The following is a 12,622-nucleotide window of genomic DNA, read 5'->3' as shown; positions in this document are numbered from 1 at the left end:
GCTTCCAGCTGCAATCAGCAAAGCACATACCCTAGCTGCCCCTGCTCAGTCAGAAACCAAGGCAGAAATGCTTTCCCCAGCACTTCCCACAAATGGCCAGAACCAAAGACCTGCAAGTCATTCTGCAAGGGAGAGAAAAGCTCAGCACCCCAAAGGCAAGCTCATCAAAAGGGCCACACTCTCCTGTCCTGAGGCACCGAGGAAGGAGAACACAGGCACAGCACAAAGAACCAGGGCAGCTGTGCTGGGAGAGCTGAGCTGGACCGAGACCCGACAGCACTAGTCACTGGTTCCTCATTTCAGACAGCAGTACCACCAAGGGCTAAGTACACAGTTACACTCGCCGTCCACCTGGCTGTAACCCTCACCCTCCATGGTCAAAGTGTCTGATGCCATCCTAGCTCTCCCTCTTAGTCCATCTGTGTACAGGGTCCGTGAAGCGTACAGAGTGGGCTCTGCTATCTCATCTCCTCATCACCTACTCTACCAGTACTGCCTTCTCAGGTAAAATGGTCTAATGCAGTAATAACACATATTTAACAGGAAAGAGGAAATCATTTACGGACTAATCACCCTTCCAGGCCCTGTTGCAAGCATTTCACAAATACACAATAGAGGTAGGCACCATTGCTATGAGGAAACCAAGAAACAGGAAAGCTCAACAACTTGTCCCTCACACTCTACAAGTTACGCAAGCAACTGGGCTCCAACTAACCTAGGCAAAGGTACTCTGCCCTCTCCAACTCAGTGGTCACCACTGCTCCACAGTGGAGAGATTTCTTGTCTGTTTTCTCACCTAGAAATGCTTCTACCCTAACTTACCCACCGCCTCCCTGCCCCTGGAGGGGAGCTGACTCCTCTGCCCAGCCCAGTCCTTGACATTCACAGGGTCCCATTTGACCAGCTCGTGAAGTCACTTCATGAGTGCCTAACATCCACTATGGCCTTAAGCAAAGATCTGTAGTTACCAAATGCAGAAATGGGGGCTGACATGAAGTGACACAGTCCCCAAACCCATCACTTGCATATGGAAATGGCCATGGCCAAGGCCAAGAACAGGCTACAGTGCCCCCAAATGAGTAGGTTATATAAATGGAAACCATTTCTCTGAGGCTTTCTGGACTCCCATACAACAAAGGCAAAGGTTTCAGTGGCATCTGAACATTCAACACCACAAACCATCCCTGATGACAGCCTGCTGGCCTGACATCAGGGAGGGCTGCCATGACCTCCAACAACATGCCTCAGACCAGCAGACTGGGCTCACAAGCTGGGATCCCAACTTCCTCTTCCTCTCCTCCCCACATGCCCCACAGCAGTTCCGAGGAATGGTGCTGGAGGAGAGTCCCTTGCCACGCACCATCAGCCCCTGCCACCCTGCTGGAGAACAGAATGTAAAGAGCTCTGGGGTGACAGTCAGGAACTCTGAGGTAAATTTTGGATCATTTTCTTCTCTAGGTCTCAGTTTCAACATTCCAAACCAACAGGATTAAGGAAGATGCAGTATGGGTCTGCATCATTCCTAAGCTTTCTCCCACAGGAATAAAAAAGTCAGAAGGCTCTTCTAGTAAGCCGATCACATGAATGAGACAGTGCTTGGCTCTCCTACACTGAGGCACCTATAAACAGGCGTGAGCTCACATGATTGGTAGAAGACAGTGTTCTACCATGGAGCTGATGCATGCTGGCCAAAACCATTAGCATTACAATGAACCACGCTGTCAGGAGTACCCGTTATGTTTTCCTTAATACACTGTAGAGGCTGACAAATATTCAACACCCTCTTATAGGTCTTTTGGAGATCACGCTCCCAGGATGACAAGCCCTGGACTAAATTTTCTCCAAGGTCCCTTTAGATTATAAAATTTGCAATTCCCTGAGCAACAAGCCCCCAGCAAAAAAAGTAAGGTGATAGATGGCCAGGGAGCTGGAGTCAGCCAGCAAGCCCTGTGGCAAGTACAACAGACAGTAGCAATTCTTAAGCCAGGATTGCAGGCCGTTCAAAGGCAGACAGATTGGTCAACAGCACAACTAAGTATGTTAGGGTGGGGCTGGAAGCCCCACAATCATTTTTGCATCTTCCCAGTTAAGGCAGGACTGCTGGCAGTTCTGTCTTTCACCACAAATAGCAGGGACTCAAAGATCCAAAAAGAAATTTCAGGAGCAAAGAGAAAGCAAGGCTCTTTTCCCTCTGCCCAAATGTTTTCCTCTTGACAACAGAATCAAGTATAGGAAGTATTTTTCATGAATCCTACAAGACAGAAAACCTAGCACACACACAAGACAACGAAATCAAGTTTCCAAAACAGAGATCTTCCATTCACAGACCAAGTGTATTGCTTACTATAAGGCCAAGCATTTAACCTCTTTAAGCCTTGATTTATTTATATGTAAGGAAGACTAAAGATGCCACCAGAATTAGCTGTCATCAGATGATACAGAAAATATTTTTCAAATTTCAAAAGTGTATATAAAAAGCAAACAACTTCAGCAAGAAGCTTTAGCATGGAATATCTACTTAGTTCACAGTGTTGTACCTTATTCTTAGAATAAAAAAAATAAAAACATGAGTTATAGCACAAGCAGGAAATTTCCTTCTTTCTGGACCACAGTCAAACTCATTCTCACCCACTGCCATTTGCCATATGTGTCCAGAGAAAACTCACCTTCATCACTGGGACACACACGTAGGCTACAGAACTGATGCTGGCATGATGGGATATGTTTTATTGTTTCCTCCTAAAGAGGTCAGGGACAGATCTAAACACTTATGCTTTACCTTAGCAAAAAGTCCAACCTTGATTTTACTCTAAATCCTTTTTGACATTAGAAAAAGAGAGAGCGGGCCTGGCACAGTGGCTTAGGGGCTAAAGTCCTTGCCTTGAAAGCGACAGGATCCTATATGGGCACTGGTTCTAATTCCAGCAGCCCCGCTTCCCAGTTGTGTGGGAGACCTGGAGGAAGTTCTTGGCTGCTGGCTTTGGATCAGCGCAGCACTGTCTGTTGTGGTCACTTGGAGCATTAATCATCAGACAGAAGATCTTGCTCTCTGTCTCTCCTCCTCTCTGCATATCTGACTTTGCAATAAAAAATAAAATAAATCTTAAAAAAAAAGAGAGAGAGACTACAATCTACAGGGCGGGATGGTAACTAATGGGCCGGTGCATGCAATTTAATATTTTAAGCAGCACTCTTATTAAGCTTACCAGGTTTCAAAATTTAAGAAGCAATGTACTTGCACTGAATAATAGTGGGAGCTGATGATGAAGACATCAAGTTCAGGACACCAAATTCCTGTGTGTAAGATTCCACAGAACACTACTTAAAGACTTCACTGCATTTCTCAAAAGACTGACAGCCTAGAGTCACTGGTGGCTGAAGACACTCAAGAGCACATGGAATGAAAGGAAAACTTACATCAGCGATACAGGAAGACACAAATTCAGATCAAGTCTGACTGACATGCATGGGCACTCTGCAGACAGGAGATTAATTTGCAAGTCCATTACTCAGTGGCTGTGTTGCCTTGGGCAAAATACCTAACTGTTGTAATCCTTAATTTCTTCACCTATAAACCATGGCCTATGAAAATAATAGCAGGGTAAAGATAAGCATTAAATAATAACATGAACAGGGCTTGTGAATCAAACACTAATACTTGATGAGTATTGTTATTATTTTTACGACAGAGCCCTTGATCACAAATCTACATTTCGTGTCTTCACTCATTTCTTCACGCTGATTTCCATGCATTCACCTTCAGGAAGAACTGAACACACCATCCACACACATTAGGACAAGCTTCTGATGCCAACTCTTCAGAAAACTTTTCACTGTATCTCTTGATGGTCACCTTTCTCTCTCCAGGTCTTACACACTTCTGGGCACGTAAGAGGCAGCCCATCATTTGAATATTGGCAGAAAGGTGATTTGAGTGGTTGAGTCAGTATCCCCAACATAGCAACCTTCCTTCTCCACCCAGTTAAGTTACTGCCTTACTTCTTGAAGATCATTAGCTTCTCTAGCACAACCCAGATAAAATCCCAGTACCTTCGGTAAAGCTTGGCAAAGTAACCTGCACATGGCGGGTACTCCTAAAGGGTATGTTGAACAAAATGCTGCTCGTAACTTATACCCCAATATCCAGCTTGTGAAAGCACCAAACTTGCTGGCACACACAGGCATGAAGAAACACTAAGCCTCTGACAAAGTCAAGGACCTGTTTGGTGAGACCCAAAGGAGAAGCCACAGCTGTTGCTGTAGACACTTGGAACATCTGCTTTACGTCTTTAAAGATCTACTAAAACTCAGTGTTGTGTACTTGACTTTGGAGATAATCACTTCTTCTATTTGGGCCTCAATTTTCTTCTCTGTAAAACAGAGATAATAATTACTCCTCCATCACAGAGTGCAAGAGGGTTAAATGTTATCGGGGAGACCATACGCTTTCAACAGACTCATGTACAGAGCTGCCCAACAAATGGGGGACCACACCTCTACTGTCACCAAAATTGAGTGCCAGCCCTACATGAACAGACGGACCTGCCAGAGCTTTCATCGTGTTGATCCTCCCTCCTGTCCGCCAAAGGCACTGAAATATTAACCACCCTCACCCTGGCTTCCTCACAGTGGTCCTAAAATGCCTGTTTGCTCTCAAACAGGAAAATACTGTTTCCAACTCATACTTTCCAAATGGTCACGAGTGAAATGGCACACATCAGTGTTTTCTTGGTTGCTGAGTAGGCAAAACACTGGCTTTTTGCTTGGAAAATACTCAGACATCAGGATGAAACTGGCAGGACACCAGCTAACCCATCCTGCTTCCCAAAAGCACCCACTGTTGAACCAGCCAAACTGGGACGCCCACAGTCATGCCTGGCCTTTCAGTCGAGAGGTGAGCTCGGACATACGCTCTCCTGCCTCTTCTTACCATGTATTTCCGATTCATTCCCTAGAGTGCGCATCCTTGGGAAATGTAAATCAAAGTACCAACAACTGTGCAACACAGCACGCTCTTGGCCAAAGGGACAGTACAGTTCATCTGGGCTTGCAGACTCGAAGATCTAACTGCTTTTAGGTAGAGCTCTGTATATGTTCCTAACTCAAAAACAGCAGGCCAGGCTATAAAGAGGAAGGCACTTAAATACTAAGACTTAGGGCCCGGCACGGTGGCGCAAGTGGTTAATGTCCTCGCCTTGAACGCCCAGGATCCCACATGGGCGCCGGTTCTAATCCCAGCAGCCCCGCTTCCCTTCCAGCTCCCTGCCTGTGGCCCGGGAAAGCAGTCGAGGACGGTCCAAAGCCTTGGGACCCTGCACCCGTGCGGGAGACCCAGAAGAAGCTCCTGGCTTCAGATCGGCATTTGCACTCACTTGGGGAGTGAATCATGGGACGGAAGATCTTCCTCTCTGTCTCTCCTCTCTGTATATCTTCCTTTCCAATAAAAAAATAAATAAATAAATCTTAAAAAAAAATATTAAGACTTAAAAAAGAAGTCCAAGCTAGCCAAATTAACTTCTATCCAGAGTTTCCACAGCACCAAAAAAAGTACCTAAAAGTACTATCCCTAAGAATAAACACAAAGTAACATAAACTGCACTCTTAAAATTTCCAAATACCTTACTTGTGAAGTATATGCCAACAAGATTTTGTGGTATGCCCCAAAATTTTTCCTTATATTTGGAGTGGTAATCTTGAACTTCCAGTTTTTTAAAAACTGAATTGCGATCCATTTAATATATTTACAATCATGTACCCCCTTTCATGTCTGTAACATTAGGAGTAAAAAAAATAAAATTTGGACTGTGGTGGTTACCCATCAGTAAGAAATTAAAGATACATTTCACATTTCTGCAGAAAGCAACGACTGAGTTTAACCTCTGGAACAGGCTTCCGGAATTAAGAGATGCAGATTAGGGATAATGATGCCTTAACCAGCACTGTTCTCAAGTTCACAAAAAGAACCACAAAATTACTGTGCCATCTTGCACGAAACACTCCTTGCTGTATCTCTGTAAGCACGAGTCCCCTCCCCGCACTCGAACTACGCCTTCGGACCTAGTCTTCCTCCAATGCCCTCTCCAGTTCACAGGTAACAATTAGATGTTTACATCTATTTTTCCTCCCAACCTTGTAAAACAGATTCCTTCTCTTAAACCCTGTTCCCCCCTTCCCTCCTCATGTTCTCTTTCACATTCACACACACACACACACACACACACACACACACACACCTGTTGCATTCACTTTTACACTTAGCTGCATCAAGCCAGGATCAGCAGCAGCTTCAAGTCATTGAATGCTAACCTTAACCTACACACTACTGCAGAATATGCAGACGCCCTGACACCTAGTAACACCAATATGCTTATCGCACACTGCAGCACACAGCAACACTGGCTGAACACTCAGTTAAAATATCTGGCAGCTCCATCAGCAGGTAAGGAAGAACTTACCTCAAAGGAAAATAAATGCTCAATCTAATCAATGTCACATCCTTTGGAAGCACACACTATTAAAACAGAAAAAAAGACGCAAAATGCTTCTAGATCTACATGCTCCAATTTACTACAATTAAGCCTGGGACAAGCACCCAATGGGACTGAACACCTGGCAACTCTATTTAACTTCAGACACTAACAGGCTAGTGCAACAGACTGACAGTTTACAAAGACTATTAAAAAAATACTACCGGCTTTCAGACAAACCTAGTTAGGTGGCATTTCTCCAACCACTTAAAAATTTCCTTCATTCACCCATCCACCCACCTCAGACTCCAGAGAATTCTCTAGAAGCATCCCCAAGCACAGTGAGACACTCAAACCCGTTCCCAGTGCCAGGCAGGCAGGTGGGCGACTAAGAGCCAACCCAGCACTAATAGGAATCACTCCCCTAACATTCAGGACCCTCGAACCCCGTATCAGTTCTGCATGTGTCCACACAGGAGTATCAAAAACCCCATCAACACAGTATGCCTATGAAACTCAAGCCCCAAATGAAACAACCGCACAGCGATCCACCAGGAAAAAATCAACCTCCCTTCCTAACCCTCCCCCCCTTGAATAGTTGCGACAGGTTGAGCTTGTTTCAAGGTAGGTGATGCTTTCTGGTAAGTAGGGACGAAGCTGAGGTCGGGGGCAAAGGCCCCATTTTTAATTAAGTTCCAAAGGCTTCTGCAGCTCCTAAGCTTGCGGTTGCCTCCTTATCCCTCCCATCCTATTATTCCACTTAAAAAAAAATTTTAATCCAAATGGCTTTGCCCGTGGCGCTGTCCCCAAACACCCCCAATGCCTTCATGAGGACAGGAGAAGAGAAAAGCAGCTGTTTTTTTACTGCAACCCCCACCACCCCCGCATCAAATCTGGTCAGCTCATCCCAGCTGCATCAGCCTCAGACTTCCCTTCACAGCCTGCCAGTGCCGTGAGGGCAAGTCCTGCTGGCGCAGCGGTCCTAACAACCAGAAGGGTGGGGATCTAAGCAAAGCATCTCTTTCCACCTGGGCTCAACTTACCCATGGAGGATAAGCAAGCAATAGTGCTGGGACAGAGGCAAGCCCAGTCGGGGCTCTCTATTTCCCCACCCTTATCTCTAGCTGAGCCCGCGGGGCGCAGCTGGGCCCTGGAGGCACATCCCCAAGCCCCTTGCCGATGACCTTGGCCACCGCGGCTGCCTCGCGTCTCTGTCGTTGGTGGCCTGCAGCCGCCCACTCGGGAGCCTTACGAGAGGGTCACGTAACTGTGGAAACTCCACTTGCACAGGGTGGGCAAGATCCAGACAGGGCTTCCCCCGTTGTGCGACCCTCAAGTTGTCCAGGGCTCGCTCAGTCCTCTCTGAGCTGCCAATGCGCCGGCCTGGAAACTCGCAGGAGCCCGGCCAGGGTGCGCACACGGACACACGGGCGGTGGGCTGCAAGTCTGAAGTCCCCTGCTCACTTTGGGGGGGTAGGGATCCCGGAGGGGTGTGGCTCCCCCGGCTGCGCCCCGAGGCAGGACCGCCACCCCGGCGAGCGTCCGTGCCCCGGCCCTTCCTACCTCCTCCAGCAGCGTGACCGTGTTCCTGCAGTTGTGCAGCCGCGTAGTGAAGCTCGACGTGGTGGGCGAGTTGTAGTCCTCGGTGGTCTCCGCGATGAACTCGGACACGGAGATCTGGTCCGGCATCCTGCCGGGTGGGGCGAGACACAAGCGGGGGCGCGGGGTGAGTCACGGCGCAGGCTCCCGGGGCCGCGGGCCGCCCGGCGGCTCATGAACGCCCCGCCGCCGGCGCCCGGCCTGCGTGCGCCGCTCCGGTCCCCAGAGACGGCGGCAAGAAGGTTCTGCGTGGACGCAGGCGGGCGGCGGGGCTCGGCGCGGGGCCCTTCAAACTCCGAGCCGCGCGCGAGGCAGGGGGCTCTCGGGGACCCGCCTCCCTCAGCTCATGCCGGCGTCGGCGGCCGGGCTCGGGGGGCTCGGAGCGCGCGTGCGGGGCACGGGGGCGGACCGGGGCGCCCAAGCGCGGCTCCTCAGCAGTCTGACAGGGGACGCCGAGGGCCCGACTGACTGACTGACTGGGCGCGCACTCCCCGGGCCGGGCGGGCGGGCCAGCCGGGCGGGCGGGCGGCGCTTCAGCTCCAGTCACGGGGACAAACAAGGAAGTGCTCTGCGCACGCGCCGCCGCCCCCTCCGCCCGCGCGCCGCCCCCGGCCCGGCCCCCGCCCCGCGCGCGCGTCGCCTCGCGGGCCTCGTTCCCGGCCGTGCGGTGCTGCGGGCTCCGGAAGCCCGCGTCCTCCGGAAGCCCGCGTCCTCCTCCGCCTGCCCGCGCCACGCCACCCCACCCCGGCCGCGTCCTGCCGCCCCCGGCGCGAGCTCCTTACGCGATCGGCAGCAGGGGTGGTGGTGTGCGGAGGGCGGCACCGACAAAAGTTGTGCGTGTTCTATTCTAGTTGCGTGTGGGTGCAGGAAGCGAGGCCGCGAGAGCCGCCTCCTGCTGCGAGGGCCGCGGGCCGGGGGCGCGTGGGGGTGCGGGGAGCCGGCTCCCGGCCTGGCCTGGCAGCCGCCCGCTCGCTCACCCGCCCGGTGCAGGGCGCTCACCGCAGCTGCAAGCTGCAGAGTTCTGCCTGCTTGGCTTGGGTCACTAAAATGCCTGGAGAAAATAGAGGCGTTTTGTGGGCGCGCGCGCGCCTGTGTTTCATCTTTGATTTGCACTTTAAAAAAACCTGGAGGAAGGACCGTGATGGGGGAGAGTAAAAGGCTTCAGGTGCGGAAGGTATCGGCCGCTCAATAGATGCCAGATTTCGGCACAAGTCCCAAGAAGGAACGCCTGGGTCCCCAGCTTCTTAAAAACTAAATCTACTTAGTCTCAAGAACCCATTTAATTTTCTCACAACTGATTGAGGATGAAATTCGTTTTTGCAAAGAACAAAAGCAAAAAGCTAGACCCTTAGGAAGATTTCCTTTGAATGGAGCTAGTAGGCCAGAGAAGCAGTCCATGGGAGTAGCCGACTGGCCTTGTGGCCTGGTCAGGTTGAGCCGCTGCCATCCTGAGAGGGGCAGTTTATCCCGCGCTACAACTGGCTCTCTCAGGCAGAGACCCTGTCTTACTTAGCCTTGGGTCCAAGCCCTGGTACCCAGTGGTGGTCAAATGGAAATCTATCGGCACAGTGGGCAGCCAAGCACGTGCTTAAGATATCCTGGAGATGGGACACGCGCTGAGAGGGCCTACGGACACACATCCAGGGGTGTGCACTCCAACGTGGTGGGAATACCAGGAGCAGAAGCGATGGCACTGCTACCGGACAAGGAACGTGCAGACAGGACTCTGGCAAGGTGACGTGCAGAATGGGGAAGAATGAGGAAGGCCAACCACACAGATAGCCCTGCTGGCTAGAAGATCTCCAGCCCTCAGCTGCCTCACGTGGAGGACAGCGATAAGGGCTGCAGCCCAGCAGGCTGTCGTGCAAGTTCAATGACAGCGCACAAGACCCTGTGCTTTGTGCACAAGGCAGCCACTCGGAAAGCGGAAAGGATTTATCTCTCGGCACTGGCTGCAAGTCAGGGGCCTCCAGGGAGGGCCTCACAAGGTGCTCACTGAATCCCACACCAACCATAAAGAACTGGGCATTTCCTCCACTCCAACACGGCTTACCCATCCTTAGGCAGGAAATAAACTCAGGCTTTGACTTTTTGCACTTACTGCCGTCTTCTATGCTAAGGTGTCCTCTAGGACCTGCCCCCTCCTGAGGCTCGAAGCTGCTTGCATCCTCTGTATCTCGCACAGGGTTAACAATAACCAGGAGCCTAGGTACTCAGCCTGAAGTGAGTGAATAGAGCTGCCTCGATTCCAGGAGGCCTAGTGTTCCAGATTTTTTCTCCTAATAACTGAGCCTGGTGCCATTGCCTGTGAAATAAAGGGGTGGGTTGCCAAAATGCCCATCCAGATCCCTCCCAGCTGGACCTGATTTGTGTATAAATTCGAGTCTACACATGCAAAGAATCAAGATTACCACAAGGAGCTGAGCTTGTGCAGCGGTAAACAGCCAGGGATTTCTTTCTCGACTGAACTCACCAGAGAGCCGGAGCTGCTGCCATCAACTGCTGTTTCAGTTTCATTGGAAGATTATGGTATAGATCTGCTCCTCCCCATACTTCCAGCGGCCAAGAAAGGAATAGGCCAACAATGAGATATTGTACATGGGTAAGCATATACCTGCTCAGGCTGGTCTGAAATTAGAATTCCAAAGGTTCACACCTCTACCCACCACTTCTGGGGTTCACAGGCCATAATCCTCTGTAAATTGGAAACCATGCCCCAGTGCAAACCAGCAGTACCTCTCATTTTCTCAAATACCCTGAAAGCCATTCCTGAACGTCGGAAAGCAAACAGATTCTGGCATGGGCAAAGGCTTCAGTGCTGGATTTCTTATGTGAAGCTGCCCAGAAATATACACCATCCGTTCCAAAGCCAGAAAAAACATGCACAGACTTAAACTTGCGCACACACAGCTTTTTATAAAGCAAGCGCTGTCTTGGTTGTCATCAGCGTAATTCCGCCTCCAACACTGGGTGGAATCCCTAGAGTCCACATGCCTGTGGCCCATCTGAGCCCTGCTGACATGGCCAAGTACGACAGCCAGGTGCTAGCAGGGTGCTCTGTATCCTGCATGGTGTGGCTTCTGCTGGACAACGATGGCATTGCTGACACTACTGTCATCAAGGAGTGGACACGTCCAGCTGCACATCTCCCTCCTATCTGCCTAATAAAGGAGTTTATTTGCAATATGTCAAGCAGCCAGGGGTAAAGACTTGGGGTGCTCACTAGGAACTCTTGGCAGCCTGCCCCCCAGGGGTACCCAGTGAGTGTCTTCAAAGGTTCCTCATGTCCTGCTGGGACAGAGCGGAGGAGAAGCAGGCAGGACAGGACATGGTGTCCATGTGCAGGAGCATGAGTGAGGCTCGCTCTAAAATGAGAAAGACAAGTTCATGTCAGTCCTTCTCAGGGCCTCCCTTCTCTGAGTCTCAGTGTTCACAGCTATGAAACAGAGGCAATGATAGGGCCTGTCAGAGTTCTGAAGACCTGGGAAAACAAAGCACGTAAAGCACTTAGCAGGATCTGACGCATGGTAAGTAAAAATTACTGTTCAGATACAAACACCTATCTGGAGACATACTTTCATACTTCTGCAAAAAACAAAACAGCCACCAACACCTGTGTACCACTTAGCTAAGTACACAATTTGGAAATATAGCCTTCAACCTCTAACAACTTTATAAAGTAAGCGTAATTATCTCCCCCTCTGTCACTTTGCCTTTCAAATAAGTAGATAAACTTAAGAAAAATTATCCCAAATTTACCAGAGAGAAACCCAAGGCTGGTCGGATCTGAGATGCAACTCTTTCTTAGGCCAGGGACTGCACTGAGCTTTGATATACACAACACCTGATGCATTCACCTAATAACCCTGTTATGCAAATGGTACAGTAACGGAAACTGAAACATAATGAAATCTCACTGCAAGCTAATGTCCCAGAGCCAGGCAGACTCTAAATCCAGTGCTTTTCTCCACTGCCTGTACGACTGGTCTCTTTGTCATACACAGTGCCACTCTGACAGATGGACAGCCCAACCCAGGCAACCGGAGTATCCATACGTCCTTGCTTCACCTGCTCCATCACACAGGAATTCCTGTTTTGCCATCCTAATGAAGTCAAGAAAAGGAAAGCCCTCCTGGAACAAGAGGAAGGAGGGCCAGGTCTATCTCCTTTGCTGTATTGCTGGGCTTCTGCTGTCATATTCCACGTGAATGAAGCATCTTCTCATGTTCCTAACAAGGAGTGTCTCCCAAGTGCACTCATGCCATTTCATTTAATAAGCATAACAAAAAGCCTATCCAGGTCCCAAATGTATTTCATTTAAAGATCAAGTAAAACTACTAGAATATTCTAAGAGAAGCTGGTCTGCGTGTACACACACACCCAGCTCTGATCTACGTCCCCATTCCCTGACTGTTCTTTCTGCCGCAGGTGAGAGGAAGAGGCAGAGTACTGAGCATTCTAAAGCCATGCAGGGTAGAGACCAAGTGAGCGAACTCAGGTGTGTGTCTCTGTTCTGTCCGGTAAATGAAGAACAACAGTCATCAGCTGACCCTGTG

At 49.9% G+C, this 12,622-nt stretch overlaps 1 protein-coding gene across 18 annotated transcripts in view; it reads right to left on the bottom strand.

Moving 5' to 3' along the window:
* The window catches only part of ASAP1 (ArfGAP with SH3 domain, ankyrin repeat and PH domain 1), a 248,221-nt gene extending 237,442 nt beyond the window's left edge, over window positions 1-10,779 (bottom strand). For 5 of the 18 annotated variants that reach the window (XM_040979281.1, XM_040979279.1, XM_040979282.1 and 2 more), the window contains exon 1: window positions 8,031-8,502. In XM_040979281.1, the coding sequence (XP_040835215.1) occupies window positions 8,031-8,156 (126 nt within the window). In that variant the 5' untranslated portion in view covers window positions 8,157-8,502. Of the gene's footprint in view, window positions 1-8,030; window positions 8,504-10,732 lie in introns of those variants that run through there. The other 13 variants (XM_040979285.1, XM_040979284.1, XM_040979287.1 and 10 more) reach the window with 8 other exon arrangements.
* Between the last annotated feature and the right edge of the window lie 1,843 nt (window positions 10,780-12,622).

The sequence above is a fragment of the Ochotona curzoniae genome, unplaced genomic scaffold, assembly GCF_017591425.1.
Source record: "Ochotona curzoniae isolate NIBS_2020 unplaced genomic scaffold, NIBS_Ocur_1.0 contig_3190, whole genome shotgun sequence".
NCBI lineage: Eukaryota > Metazoa > Chordata > Mammalia > Lagomorpha > Ochotonidae > Ochotona > Ochotona curzoniae.
Note: the sequence above shows the minus strand (reverse complement) of the source record. Positions and strands in the feature narration are given on the sequence as shown.